The 19442-nt window shown below is 44.8% G+C and overlaps 1 protein-coding gene across 1 annotated transcript in view; it reads left to right on the top strand.

Annotated features, from left to right (window-relative positions):
- The first annotated feature begins 11482 nt into the window (after positions 1-11482).
- ABHD17C (abhydrolase domain containing 17C, depalmitoylase) overlaps positions 11483-19442 on the top strand; it is a 29605-nt gene continuing 21645 nt past the window's right edge. The window contains exon 1 of the mRNA XM_010309946.2: positions 11483-13004. Within this exon, the coding sequence (XP_010308248.1) occupies positions 12472-13004 (533 nt within the window). The 5' untranslated portion in view covers positions 11483-12471. The remainder of the gene's footprint in view (positions 13005-19442) is intronic.

Genomic DNA, 19442 nt, shown 5'->3' with positions numbered 1-19442 from the left:
TTTTTCCTCTGTTCCCCCTGAGTGACCCATGTGCAGGAAGAGGAAAACGATGTGTTTCACACGGGAAGTTTTCCAGTGTCTCTCTGAACTTGTCAGACCTTCCTCCTCTGCTTTCCAACTCTGCAATACTTTTACTGCAAGCTGGTAAAGGCTATGGTTAGACTGAAAAGGGATAGCTAAGCGGACCAGCCGAGTACCATTCCGGGTCCAGCAGTGCCTTCACTACCAAATATAACTTCTGTGTCATAGAATCATAGAATCTTAAGGTTGGAAAAGACCTCTAAGATCATCAAGTCCAATATGAAGCTAGCAAGACCCTGGTCTAGAACACAGCTCTGGCATTTAATGCGGTTGCCGAAAGCCTTGCTGATGGGAATCAGGCTGATAGCCGGTGGGAAGGAGGTGTCTTCTCTTCATAACCAGTGCACAAAGATCTGTCAGCCTGGTCACCACTCTGAAGGGCCGTGAGGCATCATCTCCTATGGCATTTGTAGAATCCAGTCTTTATTATCTGCTGACAGATGTGAGCACCAAACTCCCTTTTATTATTGAACAAAGTGAAAGTAGTGAGATATTCAGATTCTCGTGGTTGTGGGAGAATAAGGATTGTGGATGGCGCTCAGCAAATTGTGGCCATCACAGAATTGTTCCAATTGCACCATCATTATATATACGGTTAATACGTGAAAGCCAAGGCAGGCAAACATATGCTTTGGGGTTTATCTCCTGCACAAGCCTCTAATCTTTCCTCAGGAAATTACCATGTAGTTTATCAGTACCTTGGTGTTAATTTTTAAAACCTCAAGACTTCAACCAAAAGGAACTGGCCATTTACTGGTTTTCTTTCTTATAACTGCAGTTGTTGCTACCTTACTAACTAGTTAGCATCCTGGCAGATGATTACTGCAGTGAGCTGAGCTTGGCAGAACCTCCGAGTTGTAACCCCTGAAGGAAAATGTCACTGCTCTCCGTATCTGATAGATTTTGGTTAGCAGAGATTCAAAAGCAGCAATAACAGACCCTTAATAAGATATGTTTGGCAAGAAGATACAAAATAACTATTAAGCTGGTTTACATCTGTTCCCTTTTGAATTCATTTTGCCGTATCTAATTGCATACTTAACATTAATCTGCTATCACAGTAACTTGGATTATTTTGTTTCTGGGTTTAGCCTCCGCATCACTGTCGTTGACTGTCATTCCTGCTGCTTCACCAGAAAATAATGAGTGTCTTTTTGCCTATATACCCAGACTCCTGCAGTCAACGTGATTAGCAGCGCGTCTCTTTAAAAACCCCTGTCAGACAAAGGTATGAAGAATGACGAGGCTAGCTCCCGTCAGTTCTGTATTGCCAGAGAGATCCTACGTCTGATAATTATACATAAAATTATATGAGATTTTGGAAGATCGGGGACAAATCTGTGGAAAGCTTTATGCACTTCAGAAAGAAACTATCTTTTGAGTAAGCACATTGTCCCTAAAGTACCTCATATATAACAGTGGATGTTGCACAGCGGGTTCATAAAAAAAAAAAAAAGGCGGGAAATAGTTATTTTTTCATAGGATGGTAATTTATGGTTTTTTTCTGGCAATGTGAGTCAAAAAGAAGATAAATGTTTCTTCTCTTTAGAGAAATGTGAGAGTTTGCTTCAGCCAGCCATTTTTCAGTGTTGGGGTGCAGCGGGCCGACTCGTGGGGTTGGCACGTCAGCACGCAGTGGTGCACCTGGGGCCCACCCATGGCCAGTACAAGGGGCTCTCAGAGAGACCCCCTCAGCCATCCTGGCCGGCCAGCAGCCATACCCCTGCGAGAAGAAGAGGTCTGAAAATAAGGTTATTAAGTGCTTCCTAAAAAAGCAGGGCTGACCTGAGCCTGGCCCCTGTCCTCAGCACCGTATTTGTTTGCAACTCTGCAGGTGCCGAGTGTGTTGATTGTATTAGAAGTGGATAGATGCAACCCGATAAGGACAACTGTGATGTTCTGCGTGTTGATAGGAATAATCAGTTGCAAAGAAACGGGGTCAAGAGCGAGCACGAGCAGCAGTTGGCTGGAAAGGTGTGGGGGGTTAGAGTGGACTGCAGGCTCAATGGGAGCCAGCAGTGTCATGCAGCTCTTAATTAAAAAAAAAAAAAAAAAGAAGAAGAAGAAGAAGAAAAATAAGGCAAACATCATACTGGGTTAGATCAGTGAAAGTACAGTGTATAAGCTGTGAGATCATCCTACTATTCTACTCAGTATGAGTAAGGCCACAGCTGGGGCCATATCCAGCCTGGGGCTACGCACTTGAGGACACTTGTGGGTCGGATTGGGAGAGATGAAGAACAGGAATGACTCAGAAGCAGAAGTTACAAAGAAAAGTTGAAGGAACTGCATTAATCTGAAGAAATGACTGAATAGAGGTAATGATAAATATGTAAATAGCTGCTGTGAAGAGGAAAAGAGACTATTCATAATGTTGATTGTAGGAAAGGTAGTGGTGGGCTTAAATCATAGAAACATACGGCTTGGAAATTAAGAAAAATAATTGCCAATAGGATGAATGGAGACACAGTGGAATCAGTCACCTGAGGCTGCCTCACCAGCAGTGTTTAAGAACAGATTAAAACATGTTAGTTGGGCATGGCATGGGTTTGTGTCAAAGCAGCACTGGGAGACCTCTTAAAAGGTCACTCAGTTCTGTTTTTTGATGCTTCTGTGCTTGGATGTAACTGTATTGCCTTTTTTAGACATTAGGGACCAAATATAGAAGACTTTTCTAAGAAACTTCCCCTAGACTATGAACATCAGGATTTGATCTTTCAGAAACCACAATGACTAAAAGGCAACGTGTGGGAATTCAGTTAGCCAGCCAAATGACTCTCAGACAGCACGGGGCACGCTCTCAGCTCAGTGCCCCCTCTCAGAATGTCTTCTTGAGCTAAAAGGTGCAATATTTGGGTTTAAGTAATGGCAACAGTTGTAGGGAGGTGGTGAGGAACACAGTCAGGATGTGTCTTGTGTCTCTTTCTGCTGCCTCCTATCGCTCTTCTCACAGCGAGGAGCATCTCTGCTCATCTGCTTCCACCCTAAACAGTTGCTTCTTCCCTTGGTCCCGCATGCCCAACCCATTCCCCATGCAGAGTATACTCGGGTTTACTGCAGCAGTTTTGGTAGCTTCACCTCTTCCCTCCACATTTATTTTGCCAGGCTATCTGTTCACTCCAAGTTTTCCCCTATTTGCTGCCAAAACATCAGAGTGGAGAATTCATGATGAGTATTGCAAAAATGAAGAGCAGGCTTGGGACAGGCAGCAGTTCTTGATGTCTTACTGCTGTTGCCATAGGAGGCATAAAGAGTGTCACCAGACACAGTGACAGGTAAAGTAACCCCCAGCAGCACCTCCAGTGAAGAGGGAATATGTTTCACAGTTTGGTTTCCCACTTCCACATACACTGATAAAAGCATGTTACCAGAACAACAGGTTTTATCCCAGCTTTCTAGGTAATGCTTGAGAGTTGGGCTTGGGAGAGTTGGGCTAGCGGGTTTCCAGCCTCAAATGCATGCTCCAGGTGAAAACATGTGACCTGCTCTTCAGATTTACATCTCTTTCAGTGGGCCTAGGGATTGTCTCAGACTAATGGCATTTTTGGGTTTGTATAATTTGAGAAAACCGAGTTTGAGTGATGTTGTGAAGAAAAAATTGATACACCTCCCATAAGAAGTTAAAAACCACCTTCTGTGCTTGTACTTTTAAAAAATGAAATTCAAGCTGATTAGAATAGGTTTATTCCAGCTGAAGAATATGGTTCAGAGTTTGGATGTGAAGACTGTCTTCGTTTGACAGGCAGTTGGAAGGGCACCCGTGCTTCAATAAAGCACTGCTGATTTCTGACAGCCAGTAGCATGCATAAGCCTAAATGTACTTTTCTCTTTTAATTACATGACCAGTACTCGTGAATAGATGCCTGAGCTTTATCTCCACTGACCTTAAAAATCCCCTGGAGGTTTATGATGAAACAAAACATATGTTTTCTGGTGATTTCTGGACAATGAGGAAACACAAAAACCACTTGTTCTAGTTTTGATTTTTTTCAGGAAACAATCTGATACACCATCGGAGCTTCCACATTATTGCAGGAGAATTTGGAAGTTCTCCACGGAGTTCCTGTGACATACATGGGATTTGGCAGTTGCATGCAGATACTCGCGTCGGGATTTCATACATCACAGCCTCTCCCCTGAATATCTGCACGAGTGAAAACCACACGAACAGGAATTCCGGCTCTTGCCAGATCATCTTAATAGATGAATTATTGTAATGAATGAAATGTATGTCTACACCTCGGTCACATTAATGACTCTATAGTAGTGTGGACATACACAAACTAGCTTTTAATTGACAGCTTGATTATTGGTTTAGCCACAGCAACACAGAGCTCTGGCTCTGTCCAGATTTTGTTGAGTAGCAATGCCTCAGTGCTTACTCCAGTTTCAGACCTGAAGGAAAGGACCAGTTATAGCTTACATATAGAGGTCCTAAAGAGTCTTTGCAGTGCACTTGTTACACCCACGCTGAATGCATGGATGGGAGTGGAGGGTCAGTCAGCTGCTCCCTGAAGGTCATCGTGGCTGCCGGGAGCCCAGCTGGAAGCCAGAGCTCCTAGTGAGCATCCTGGATGTATCAGCAGAATAAATTCTCACCCAGGGATAGGATGGAAAATGGTGGACAAGGACATGAATACAGAGAGAAATACGTCTACGTGAATGTGCTCAGCAGGAACTAATTTGCCTTTCACCCCAACTATTAGGTCACTGCAAAGTAGAGAGCTGAAGTGGTTTTGATGTAGTTTTCTACAATTAGTATTCCTTTCTTTTTTCTTTTTCCTATGGGTTTTGTATTGTTTCCCTCTTTTTTTTTTCTCTTTCTCTCATACACTGTCTTCACATCCATGCCTTTTTTTGCACACTTCTTTTCCCTAAGGCTTTCACTATGCTTCATCCCAGTTCTTCCCGATATAGCTATGCAGATTTACAGCCCCTTTCATTTCCCATGACACTGCTTACGTTCACAGGGCAAAAATCAGCTTTTTCTCACTAGAGTATGCAGCCATCCTCCCCAACACTCCTGAATGACTCTAGACTGCCATTCCCTTGAGGACTAAACTAGATTGGGATTTATTAAACCCTTAGCCCCCTGTTTGAATGATATATGGCCTCAGGCAGTGGGCACTAAGGTGAAGGCACACTGCTTCTTTGTAAAGGCACAGTAAACCCTGCTACAGAGTGCACCGCCCCAGGCATTCCTAAACTATCTTGTCCTGTGTCAGCAAGATGCCTTAAGAACTCTCTATAGAGCTTTCACTGCTCCATTCGCCCTCTGCTCCCACCCTGTGCATTTCAATACAGTAAGGAAAGGATTTCATCCTTAATTGAAATTCCTTTCATCAGCCCAGATATAGCCTGAACAAAGCTACTGACATGAAAAAGCAGTCGAGAACACATCTTTAAAATGTCAATTTGCCAGTGACAGGCATAAAATGCAGTCACTGCAAATCAAGACTCTACACCCTCATTGCTGCCACCTCCTCCCCCCCCCCCATCCCTCCCATAGGTTTTGATGTTTGTACATCTTTGTTTTCCTTTCCACATTCCTCTCATACTGTATTCACAGCAAATCTGAGGATAGCTTGGTCTTGATTAAATTCCTGCAAACCTTAGAGAAAGCTCTTTTAAACCCTGAATAGTGTCATTTATCTTAGACTGATACTTCTGAAGAAAGCAACCATTCAACCTCTGTGGGTTTTCTCTACTATTTTTCCTTTCTTAATTCATTCTGGTAAAGTAATTGATGCACTTTTGTCCATATAGACCTGTAAGTTTAATGCTACGTGGGTTTACGTGGCAGGAAATTGCTACAATCTTGCTCAGCTGCATAAAGAGAAATAAGAAATGAAAGTTCTTTCCACTGGCACAATGTAGGGAAGGATACACCCAACAGAAAAAACATAAGTATGGGCCATCTACTGAAAGCTATATTTAGCTTGCTTACCCCGGTGAGTAATTTAGGTGTTACATCTTAGAGTCTTGACTATACAGAGACCAGGGTCTGGCACCCTGGCACCTTGCGTGATCGGAAACATCCACCACCCTCTTGAGCTTCAAGGCCACGCTAAGCGCAGGACCAGCCTAAGCTATCTGCAAGGACGCCGCTGTGTCCGACTGCCAGGGGTGGATGAAGAGCCACGGCCCCAGAGCCTGCTTTGTTTATGGCAGCATCTTGGAAAGGAACACGGTGCGCTGCTGCCAACAGAGAGGCTGGTCTCTGTGGGGTGGAGGACCTGTCATGTCCCAGGCGTAGCAGTTACTGCCCTGACTCTCCCTTCCTCCTGGCAGCAGAAGCAGCAGCAGGGCGAGCCCTCGGGGGCTTGGTGTCTGGCTCTCCTTCCTTGCTCCATCCCTTCCCTCTACTCTCCGCTTGCTCTGCCAGCAGTGGTTTAGCATTAGCCTGGCACCGGTTTGCTGGGGGCAGCAACAGTAAATTTTATGTACCTGAAAAACCTGGAACTGGTTCTATGTTTCTAAAGAGCTGTTCACTTTAAAAAAACTTATCGACACCTTTAGTGCCTACAGTTTTAGCTGTCAAGCTAAGAAGAAACAGATCAAAAGCTAAAATCTAATTATACAACTACGGACAAGCAAGTGGAAGAATACATGGAAACAACGAGACACTGCTGGTCAAAGTGCATAATGAAGGTATCACTTTCAAATCGTGATCCCCTACCAGCTTTGGCTGCACTGTGGGTTCTTTCTTGAGGCCTCCCTAACACATCCCCATCATGTGATGCCTTTTTGGTATTAACTCCACTGGCTAATGCTGTGCCTGCAGCACATCCCATAGAGCATTCCTGACTTCATTGACAAGATTTTCACCGTGTGTCCTCACACAACCCTTCCTCTTCTCACCAGCACAAGAGCGATAAACGTCTCCAGTAAGCTCTTGATGCCACCATCTGTTGCCCATGCATTGTCTTTTTCAGACACACCACTTCGCACTACATCTGCTTCTCTTGTGTTCGGGAGGATCCTCTTCCATCCCCAAAGCAAATTAATTTTTCTCTTTCGAATCCTTCCTTCAAGCACGCTTATGCCCAGAAAGTACAAAGAACTTGTCAGCGACTTGGCTGATGAGAACACAGCCAAGCGCGCTGATTAACAGGGCTTTGTTATTTCCCCTCCACCTCAGTTTGGTGGACTCCAGTGTGATCTCTTGCCTTGTGCTTCGACTGGGGACGGACATAGCCTTTCAGTGTGGCTACTGCTTTAACATATTCTACAACAGGGCTGGGATACACAGATACTAACTTATACGAGCAGCAAGAAATAATACTTGCCCTCTTCATGCACTGTTTGTCTGGGAAATAAGCAAAACTGCACTGAGGAACTTCCTAGTCTGAACTTGGCATTTGTAACCAGTCCTGCAGTCAGATGATGGTTGCACGTGTGCAGGTATTAGATGTGGACTGTTTATCCAGCTGTAAGTCACACAGTTCGCAAGCGGCAGCAGGAAATCAGGCATGGTTAATGTTTAAGATACATAATCTTCACAGTGCTGCTGCCAGGTGTCTTCTTTGGCTTCAGTCTCTCTGTCTTCTCGCCTATTCTTTTGTCTATCTAGTGTTCAGGAAAAGGAAGTGGAGTGCGAAGTGCTCTGCCCTTGTAAGAGGCACGGTGAGACTCCAGGATACGGTGGAAACAATCAAGACATAACCAACCACTGTGTGCTTTATTTGTTACGTTTACCTTTTTGGTAGCTATTTGAAGATTTTCCCTGTGTACCTGAGGCATCTTTCTGGGTCCATCAACAGTTAATTACAGGCTGATAATAAAAGCCTCACAGATGATACACATTTTCCTGTGGGTTACTTCCCAACTCTTAGTGGGCTTCACAATTTGTTTATTATTACATGCTTGCATATTCTACCCTTGCACGCCATATATTAACATTTAGTGAAGAAGCAGGGTGCTTCACTGAGTCTTAGTGTCATGTTAGTTACAAGGCACAGCAGTAGGGACATCTTTATTTACAGATCATTAAAAAGATGAGTTCTGTGGTAACAGAACAAGCAGATACACTTGTTTTTCTTGAGCATTTTCACAGTATTTGGTCAAGTGAAAACTATGCAGATGCCTGCTGGCTGCAAAACGAAAAGGAGAAGAAAGAGCAGAGGGAAGTATGGGGTTGAGGGAAAAGAGAGATGAAACGAGAGGAACCACTGGACTGAAGCAGTAATATCAAGGGGAACACACAGAGGTGAGATCCAAAACAGCCATTCTTTAAGTAGAAATTTTAGATGTTAAGCATGAGAAATATTGTCACGCTCCCTATCCGTTGTCTTTCTGTTCCCACCATAGTTGAGTACCTGGACACAATCATGTCAGAAAATTTGCATGTCCTGGAAACATCCTCATCCCGGGGAAAGGGTCAAATCTTTAGCAAAAGTGATGGTGGAAGGAAGGAAGGAAGGAAGGAAGGAAGGAAGGAAGGAAGGAAGGAAGGAAGGAAGGAAGGAGGGGAGGGAGGGAGGGAGGAAGGAAAGGAGGAAGGAAAGAGCAAACTATGAGGAACCAAAGCTATCTGTGGTGGTGGAAGCGGCCAGCACAGTTGTTTGGCGGGCTACTGTAACTATGCCGGCTCCGAGACTTGTCTAAAACATCAGGAGAACAAACCAAGCTCTGGGCAGCGCAGGGACAGGGTGTGTGTGAGGCATGAAGCTGTCTGTGCCTAACTTTCCACAGCCACCCTCCAGCAAGCAGCAACACAACCCCCCCAGGACCACCGTGGATGCTGGAAGGTTAGAGATGTGGCTGCCACTGAAGCAGCACACAAATGCATGGATAAAAACTGTCTTAATTTTCACTCTTAAGCACTTGTGCATTACAGGTCTCTTGACAACTCGGGATACAGGATACACACTAAATGAGTGCTAATTTTAAGTCCTGATTGCTTTACTTTCTTGAGCTACAAACTGATGGACATCGTGTTTTCAGCTTGCCATGATGATAGCAGTATTCAGGAACTCCTTTTTCTTAATTTCCTGTCCTTCTCATCCAGTATGATTTCCATTTCAGTCACTCCCTCTTGTTCCTTTCTCCATTTTGTCCTCCAAGACTTTGGCAAATGTTCTCTTTCTTGAGGAGGCACCTACTGTGCAGGAACTATTTTATTGTACGAGAGATGGACTGAGATTTACGTAAACTGCAGAGAGCATATAATGAGAACAACGAAGCAACTCTAATAAGGTTTGCACAGCCCAGTTCACTTAAGGAGCAAATTTCATGATGCTTCCCCTTAGATTCAAAGAGGACACTTTAATCTCACTATTATAAACATGACCTAAGGAAGGACCAGGGTGGAGCATGGGAAATATTGTCCTTTGAATTGTCTATTCTTTGGAGTAGCAATCTACTTATGATACAACGGTCTTTGCTGTCTGGCTCCAGGTGAGTCGTACTGCCTTTGAGAGGGCTGTGAGAAATGGTACTTTCAGCTGGTGCTCCGTGCCCAAATTCCAGCTCTTATCTTGGTTTCAGTGTGTGTGCAGTGAGAGGGACGCATAGTGGCAGCACCAGACAGCCTTTTCTCACATCTCATCAGCCAAATCACTTCTCAGGGTATATCCAGGGTTTTCTCAGGGTTGTATCAGTCTTCCCCCAGAATATCAATAATGCCTCTTGTAACAGCATAGGTGGAGCTTGAGGCTGTTTATGATCCCCAAGGAATTTCACTGGGTTCCTCATTTATCTGTTCCGTATTTTCTTTATCCAGATTTTTCTATCACATCCTATGGAGTAGGAGTCCCTTTCATCATTTCATCAGACGTCCGAACAGCCCCTACATGGGGCATGTTGGCTGTCTCTGCCACCTGAAGGCACCCAGCATCTGTAGATGGGACATGCTTCGTTACCCTGCCCCATCTCCAGGCCCTCTGGGACATGCCTGGGACAAGTGTAATAAACTGGGTATTCTCTGTCCTCCGGAGGAAACAGTCCATCTATGCCAGAGGCTACGCTTTCAAGCTGGTTAGAGATACATAGCCATCATTATCGCCCTTAACAATCAGCGTAGACACAATTATTGCTGGCTGAATTTAGGATTTCTAAAATTCCCATTGTTAGAAAAGCCAAAGGAAAGATTGATGTGGATGGGGGTTGGTCCTACTTCTGACATTCCAAAGACAAAGGAAGATCATGCATGACTGACTCTTTTGTATATAGGTTTTCAACTGACTTCCTCAAGAGTTGGCAAATGTTCACACTGAAAGAGAAGTTTGTCTCAGGCTCGTCACTAATGAAATGACCTCAGCTCAATGTTCTTCTTGGGTTTTTGAAGCTTTGCTCCTCGTAGGCAGGAAGTCGGGTAAGGGACACGCATGAGCAGAGCACCACGAAGGGGTGGATGCCCATGGCGTACCTGAAGTCAGGGCACTGGCTGGATGTACATGAATTACATGAGAAGTACAGCAGCAGAGGCAGAATTTTCCTTATATTTTCACTTGGGCTGTTTATAGCTAATGTTACATTACGGGTTTTTTTCAGCAAGCACGCAGAATGTTACACCTACGTCCCATTGTCTTTTGCCTGCAATCTTGTTTTGTGCTCTCTGGGTCGACAGATGTCTTGGAGACACAGTACCACGACCAGTGATTCGTGGGTTCTGCCGTACGCCCTACATGATTTGTTAATTTATTCATTGACATATTTGGGATATGGGTTATCAGCCTGATTTTCTAAGGAAACGAGGCATCCGCAAGTGCACGGTATCTCTTAAGTTCTCTGTGGGATCTCTTGAAACTGCTGACCAGTTTCAGCCAAATCTAACAAAGATAGAGAGGTCTCCGTAACTTTCAGCGGCACCCCTGACGCCAGGCGAGCGGAGCTCTGGATGCTACCAGCTGAGGGGCGGCTCTGCGCACATTTCTGCACCACTACATCTGCAATTCTCTAGGAGCGAGACTCAAAGCCATCGGGCACCCCTCATCCCGACTGCCCGGGGAGCAGCCTGCCAGCCTGGTGCGAGGAGAGCCGCCCGTGACTGGACCCTGGGCCCGCCATGCCACGCCGTGAGGGAAGAACGCGGCCTCCACGGCAAACAGCCGTTTTCTCAGGGTGACCCCAGCACGCTGGAGCCGGAAGACTCGGGAGCGGCGCCAGAGAACCCCAGAGGCTACGGGAGGTCAGAGGTGCCGCCCCGGGGAGGGCAAAGCAGCGCCGGCAACGAAGCCCGTGAGGCCCGGAACCCCCCCGCGCTCCCCGCGGGCGCCCCCGCCTGCCCCCGGCCGCTGCCCCCGGCCCCGCCGCGCATGCGCGAGAGGTGGGCGGTCGGGAGCGGGAGGGGGCGCCAGCGCTCCCGCCGCACGTGACCGCTGCACGGCGGGGGGCTCCCTTAAAGGGCCAGGCGGCGCGTATCCCCCCGCGGGCGGCGGCGTCCCGGCCCGGTCTAGGGGCTCCCGGCTCGCCGCTCTGCCCCGCCCCTCGCCGCGCACCTGCTCGGCGCCCCGGCGCAAGACCTAGAGGGCGGCCGCGAGCCGCGGCGGGCGGCGCTGTGGGCAGTGCCGGGCACCCGCCTCGTCCCCGCCGGCACCTGCGGCGGGCGGCCCCGCTCCGCGCCCGTAACCCGGAAGCGGTGCGGCTGCGAGGAGAGGAGAGCGCCGGGACATGGCCGCTGCCTGCTCCTGCCTGCGCGCCGCAGCCGGCATGGCCCTGCCCGCGGCGACGCGCGGCTGAGCCTCGACCTTGCCTTCCCCTTCCCCTCCCCGACGGACCCTCTTCCTCCTCCTCCTCCTCCCCCTCCTCTTCCTCCCGCCGCCGCTCGGACGCTGCCTGGGCCGGGCCGGGGGCGGTAGCGCTGAGGGAGGCCCCTTGCCGCCTTGCGGGGGCCGCGGGGCCGGGCGTCCCCGGGGGCCGGTAGCGGGGTGGGGCCGGGCAGGCGCCGGGGGCCGCGTGTGGTGCCGTGAGGGGGAAGGGCCCTTGCCTGCTCTGGCTGCATGTTCCTGGGGGGGGCCGGCTCCGGCGCGGGGGGCCTCTGCTTTTAGTTCTGGAGTGCCGCGCCGAGCCGTAGGATCGGGGCGTTCGTTTTATAAGTGTATATATGTACGTGGGATTTATGTCTTTTGAGGGGATCTAGGGTGGTGGTTTAGAGGGTTGTATTTACTGTAGCAGTAGTCGGGGGGGGTGTTAAGGTCTGGCTGTACTTCATTTATATTTTGTGGGGTTGTTGTTGGGGTTTTTTTATAAGCACGTTTTCAGGCTTTGAAGAGCCGCACTCTTTTTGCTGAACTGTGGTTCCCCCCAAGGTTGTAATTGTTTGTCTTTTGGGAGGGCAGCTGGTAGCCTTGTGCGAAGGTGAGCAGGCTGCGTTGGAGGAGAGAGACCTCTGGGTCGGTTCGGTTTGATTTCCTTCCAGCATAGGTTAGTTTTTCTCCAGTGTCTCTGATGCCAGAACAAGGCCCCAGAATGAACGGTTTCTCTCTGGGCGAGCTCTGCTGGCTGTTCTGCTGCCCGCCTTGCCCCAGCCGCATCGCTGCCAAGCTGGCCTTCCTGCCCCCGGAGCCCACCTATACCGTGCTGCAGCCTGAGCAGCAGCAGGAGGCTGGGGCAGCAGCCGGGGCAGGGACCCCGACGGGATCGGGCACCTGCAGTCTGCACTTGAGCGAGCGGGCGGACTGGCAGTATTCGCAGCGGGAACTGGATGCCGTGGAAGTGTTCTTCTCCCGCACGGCTCGAGATAACAGGCTGGGCTGCATGTTCGTACGTTGTGCCCCCACTGGCCGGTACACGCTGCTCTTCTCACATGGTAATGCTGTGGACCTGGGCCAGATGTGCAGCTTCTATATTGGCCTTGGCTCCCGCATCAACTGCAACGTCTTCTCTTATGACTACTCTGGCTACGGGGTGAGCACCGGCAAGCCCTCTGAGAAAAACCTGTATGCAGACATTGATGCAGCCTGGCAGGCCCTCAGGACAAGGTAAATGGTTATTGGGGACAAGGTATTTCTGTATCTCCGTTTAATTGTAATAAGTCCAGTGTCTGCACAGTTAACCTGCTGAGAGGTGGAGAGGAAGGGTTTGTAGACGGTTTGAGTTATTTCGATGACCTCACCAGATGTTCCATCAACAGCTACAGTGCTATTTGGTGCATGGCTTCATTTGTTAAAAGAATGCGTAAGCCTTCATCCTTGGGCTTTTTCTAGATTTAGGGGTTCAGTCAGCTGTGTTACACGTTACCTGTTGCTTCATCATTGAAAAGCTCCATCTTGAGCTGGAGATATTGCACTGGCTGCAGTTTGAGCTTGCAGAGTGCAAAAAACCCTTTTGTTTGAGACTTACCCACCACTGCCTACACTTAGAGGTAACCCAGGTGAGCCAAAGCTTTGCCTGAATTTGGCAGTAGTCTACGCTAGTGCTTACCAAGAAACTGCTGGTGTTCTGTGATGCATCTGAGGTTTCACACAAGCTTGTGTGACATAGACGTCTTTTTTCTTTTGGCAACCAAACAACTGTTCTCAAATTGGATAAGGTAGTGGGGCGGAAGGAGAAAGTGTTGACAGGTGGAAGTAGAGCTGGGGATCCTGCCAGGAGGAGATGCCGAAGTAGGTGGCATCCAAAGGCATGAAGCAGTAATGAGAAGACTGGCAAGGCAGCATGGCCAGTAGGAACAGGGAGCTCTTGGCTTCTAGGAAATTCTGAGCAGAGCTGCTGCCTCTGGCTCCTTGCTACAACTGATTGCCATCCCTGGGCCTCTGTTGCTTCTTCTGTCCACAGAAACTATGAGCTGCTATTGCTGTTGCGCAAGTGGTTCTTAAAAGTAGGACCTTGCAGAACATATCCTGAATGGGGGAGCTTTAAAAAGCTTAAATTGTTGCAGTAGGGCAAGAGAAAAGAATGATGAATGCTTTCTGTCCTGGCTCTGGAGTTGTGTAGATGAACTTGGCTTACGTGAAATTAGTATTCAATGTCTTAGGGATACGTGCCAAGCATCAAAAATAGTGACAGGAGTTGTTACTAATTTAGATAATTGGCTTTTCAAGGATCTGGGGATTGGTCAGTTGTGGAGTCCAGACGGCTTTTGACATTGGTTTGCCCAAGTCAGGCTAAGAGCATGGGGAGAAGGGTGTAGGGGGAAGTTACCCTTTTGTCGCACGTGTTCTGTCTGGTGAGTGAACCAGATTCTGGGTTCATTTTCCAGGGCTCAAGGAAAAAAAAAAGTTGCTTGAATATAAATAATGTGGTTTTATGTAAAGAAGTAATTTTCATATGCAGTATGCAGAATAAATTATTAAATGCCACTGTTATGCATATGGATTATGTAAATAAAGTTTAAGGGAGGAAAGTGTTATGTCTAAGCCAAGCCTAGTTAATGTTTGTCCTTCAGTTGCTGTTTTATCTCTGTTTCTCTTGATGTTTAGTTGATGATATTTTTTCGTGAAAGCCTTCTAGAGCTCTGAAAAAGTACTTTCACATCTTCCTGGAAGTGCTCCTGTTTGACGGGCATTTAGTGCATGTTTAAGATCTATGTAGATCCAGAAACAAGGGATTCCGTCACTTAAATCTTTTGAGAAGCCTGACTCAGTAGGTGATGCCAACGTGTGCCCAGCTTGCCCTTAGAGGATTGCACTCCTTCTATTAAAGTGTGACTGGAGGAAGTTTATAGTTTTATATTGGAGACCTTTCAGTAGTTTGTGCAAGATCTAGGTTCTTTTTTCTCCTTAAATTGAGACGTTGAAATTTGCCAACTCTTTTAACTTTGCCATGTTTGCAAGTCCTGCATCTTAGTGCTACCTTGAGAGTACTGTCAGAATAGTTGTGTTATCATCAGTTAGGTTTTTTTGGAGCCAAAGGAAATATTATGGAATTCTAGGTGCCCAGTAAAAAAAATTGGTTACTGTAAAACTTAAGCTTAAAAAAAAAAAAGTTAATTGATTCTGTCTATTAACAGATAACTGTCTTTATGACAGGTATGAGCCAAAACAATAGTCTTTCTGCTGAGGAATTCTCTAAGCAGTAGTGTGAACTTTGTGAGACTGATAATTTCTTATCCCTTTTTAAAAAGTCCCAGTGGCTCATAATTAAGCAAAATATTCTACTGTAAAAATACAAGTCTGCATCTTGAGGTGCAATGTCATATTATGCCATTTCCATTGGTAGCTTCCAAGAGTTTGTGTGTATTTTCATTCTTAATGCAAATTCCTGACGTTTGGCCTGTAGTCATCTGGTAGTGAACCGTAATGCAAAGTTAAAAGTGAAGGCTTAAAATAGGTGAGGTTCACTCTGCCATCAAAAGCATTTAGTCATCTGTGAGAAGCTGTTGCTCTTCTAATTCCACCAGACGTTCCACTTGGAAGCAGAAAGGAATCATTCAAATGTTGGAAGTATGGGATTTTATTTTTATTTTTTTAAATTGTGCCTAGGAAGTACCACTGATACCTAGCAAATATTAATTAATCAGTGTATTTTTAAAGTTGCCTCGAGTAAGGCGGGAATTAACCCTACACTTAGATGAAACAGATTGCTGCCAGATTTTACAAATGGTGGTGAGCTCGCTGTGGTTGCAAACATGGCTGCAAATTTTGACTGTATTTTGTCAAGGGACTGAAATGAGGATCTTGCTATCATATACACACTTAGTATCAAACCTTACATAACAAATGATTATAAAACTATCTTGTAAACAGTGGATGAAAAATAAAATCATCAAGGTTTTTTTAATTGATTATCAGCCTGTCTTTGGAGACTCAGTGTCAACTATTCTCCATTCTTCTGGTCTTTTGTAAAGAGTAACTTATTTTCCTTAATTCTAATTAAATGAGTATCTCCCCTCGTGAATAAAGTATACTCTTAAATGGTAATTTTACTAATTATTAAGTTTGAATGCTAAACTGTCTTTCAGTGCAGTTAAAGATGTTGACATATAATTTTATTCCCTTGAAATGAGTTTTTATAGATATTCATTCAGAGGTCTGACTGTAGCATTGGTTGCTCTAGTTCCAATATCAAGTACTAATCAGTAACTAATTTGGGCTTTTATATGTATTTATTTCCACTTGATTAACAAATTTCCATCTGGTATCTCAGGGTGTCTCAAAAAGAATCTTCTGTTTCATTGCTTCAGATGACATTTTTCTGTGAGCGTTTTAGTTTAGGCAGGTTGGTCTAGTTTTGTTCTGTTTGTTCCAGAACCAGATCGAAGAGGAGCTCTATCAGACTCTTGTCTTTCATGGTCTGTGTGGTTTTAAGTTGCTGCTTTTTATTGAGATGCGATTAACTCTTATCCTAATATCTGATTGACTTAGTACATCTGCACAGAATGACTTGACTGTCGTTCTCCTCCCCCCTTTCCTGAATTCCACATGGGAAGGTTGAACTTTCTAACACTTTTACATTAAGACAATGTACAGTACTTAAAAACAGGATACACATACTTTGGGTACAGCACTTAAGCACAAAACCATGACTGCTTTGTTGATTGCATGCTATTTATATTAAAATAAATTTCTATGTTCTCTAAAAATTTGGGGAAGATTTGTGAAACGTTTTAACATCCCAGTCAAATGGAAGAAGGCACTGCTTCCCCACTCTCTGCTTCTGTAGTGGAGTATCAGAGGAGAACCTATTAGTCCATCTTGTGGGTATTGAAAGGAGGGGAGGAAAATTTACTTAATAAATAGCTTAGAAGAGCTGTTCTTGTTGCATTTAATGAAGTATACCTTGATGTTTTTTCATGGTACACAATATAAACTAGTATCTTCTGTTTCTATTTATGTCTATCAAGCTTTCTATTTAAGCTTGATAAATGATAGATGTTATTGTACATGTTTTGAGAAGGAAGGATTTAAACATTATGTTTGTTTTTAAGTCTGTAGGAGAGCATTGGTTCACTTCCATGTTTCATTAAGCTTCTTAGTCAATATGGCGTGGTGAAAGGAATTGAGTTGTGAAGTGGTATAGTAAAATGCAAGGGCTTTTGATCAATGGACAGCAGATAGTTTAGAATGTTTAAATAGTTTTTTTTTTTAAACTCTTTCCTCAAATTTAATGTTAAAAACACCCCAAACCTTTTATTACATGGGAACTTTATTATTTGCGGTGTTGGTTATCAGTCTCTTCTCATTGTGGTTTCCTTTGCAGGAGTTGGTGGAAAAGGGTTAGAGTTTTCATTTGAGTAAAATTAGGGAACACAGCTAATTGGATTAGACTAGAGTGATAACTAATCTTCTGAGGTCATGTGAGTTTAGTTCGCCTCCATTCTGATTTGCTGAAGTGGTTACAGTTTTCTAAGCTTGCTTCAGGGGTTTTTTACCTTGGTTTATCAAAATAGTTAATTTCTACTTTAATTTTCTTTGGGACAGAGTCTTCTTTCACTAACACTGTTTCTGTGCACGATCTAACCTGAGTTCTTTAGATTGAACACTTAGAGGTGTAGATAAAAAGCTACCAACTAAATTCCCGTCATGGCTAAAGGCAGTGCTTGGCAGAGTCGCTATGAACCATCCTGGAGTAATAGTGTTCCCCTTGGTCCTGGTGCATCACCTGGAAGTTTTGTCTGTCATTGACTTTGCTAGCGTATTTCACACTTCCAGTTTTTTAATAATACTGATACAGTGTCTGTTTAAAGAGACTGTTCTCTAAAACTGAACTTATTTTACCTGCCACCGTCAGTACTTCAAGAAAAAAAACCACATACAACTTTGCTCAAAAATAGAAGCATGCAGAATAGTCTCCTCTTGTCTGTGTAGTGAGGAGAGATTAATTCAGATGGTGAGTGTCCCAGGGACAAATACCAACAACTGTTTAAAACAGGTGCTCTGATGTTTAAAGTTATTCAAAATGTTTACTGAGCTTTGGTGTTGTATTACATAGTTTAGTCACTGAAGTAAAAGTAGTTTTGTTAAATATTTCCCTATTTCTGTCAGGACTGCAAGATCAAAGCTTGCTTTTTTTTAAAAAAAAAAAAATGTTTCACTCTCAAGAATGTTTTGCAACTAGTGTTATTTGGGAAAATAAATGAACTGCCAAAGAGCCTTTGGCTAACAATACTTGTTATCCTGGGTGTAGATAGTCCTGAAATTCAGCTGCCTGAACTGGAGATGTTGGTTTACCCTGCTGTGCAAAGGTTGTAGGACCTGGTTCTTAACGTCATCAGAGCATTGAACGCAAAGGTTTCTAGAGGACCATGTTGTTAAATCCTACGTGCTGAAGTAACTAAAGATTTCTGTCTGCTTTTAGTGCTGCGATATTGCATGTAGTGTACGAGAGAAATGCAAGTTTTTTACCTTTCTTGCTCTAGATAGAGCAGTGTGTCACCTTTTGAGACTCAGCTGGTGGTTGTTAGAGGGTGGCTGTTTGACCTGTGCATGTTTCTGGTAGCATTTTAGATTTGTTCTTAACAGTGGAGTATGAGCTGGACCTCTGGTTTTGCTCCAAAGCCAAGGGTCAATCTCCAGTCCATTGCAACGTCAAAACCAAAAATCCGTCCAAAATTCAACCTTTATCCTTCGTTAGTCCGCTATTTTGGGGTGTTTCTAAGTGCTGGGCTAAGTTTTCGCTAGCTTGTTACTTGTGAACATAAGTAAAAAGAACGAAGTAAAAAAAAAAAAAAGCAGTTCTGTGCAGAACTGTAGATACCTGTGGGTATAGGTGGAGAAGCTACCAAAGTGGTTTATCTACCAGCAGCTGGTTTTGTGTGGAAAACTGACACTTCTTGAGCAAATGGATATTTATATTTCCATGTTGAAAGAAGAAAATGGGTTTGTTCAGTTTTCTGGGGTTTTTTTTTTTTTGGTCCTGTGATGCTTCCTCATGTGGAGATAGACTAGTACAAAGGCAGTGCCGAGCAATTAACTGTTTGGAGCCTAATGTCTGTAGCACGTGTCTGAATTTCATATTTTGGACAATGTCATAGTAACTTTTAAACACTGCCCCAAAAATGCCTCTAAGCAAAACATTGAGAAATTAGTTACTCAGTTGCATTCTCTGTTGGCTTTAAAGACAGCAGTCTCAAAATTATGTAGCACTAATAAATTAAATGAACAAATAACATAGCCTTTTTTTCCTAAAGCCAGTAATAAATTTAATTAATAACTAACACTCCCTTCTGCCCGCTCACAAATATAAATCAATTATAAGGCTACACTGGAAGCAGTTGAAATGAATCGCAAAATAAGCTGTGAGTATGTTGTACCTAACATGCTTGTGCACATACAGGCTTGCTTTTGCCAGTTAGCCCCTAAAAAGGGCAGAAATCTTTCTGTTTTGATGAGGGCATAGTTTCAGTTGCCACTGCACTTCAGAGAAGTTGAAAGCACTTATGAGGGGTTCCTCATAAGGCACATCTTTACAATTTTTGAACACTGGTGGCTCTTAAGTGTCTCTTCATGTTAATTTGAGTATACATTGACTGTTTATGT

Source organism: Balearica regulorum, chromosome 12, assembly GCF_011004875.1.
Source record: "Balearica regulorum gibbericeps isolate bBalReg1 chromosome 12, bBalReg1.pri, whole genome shotgun sequence".
NCBI lineage: Eukaryota > Metazoa > Chordata > Aves > Gruiformes > Gruidae > Balearica > Balearica regulorum.
The sequence above is the reverse complement of the archived record's forward strand: the minus strand, read 5'-3'. Positions and strand labels throughout refer to the sequence as shown.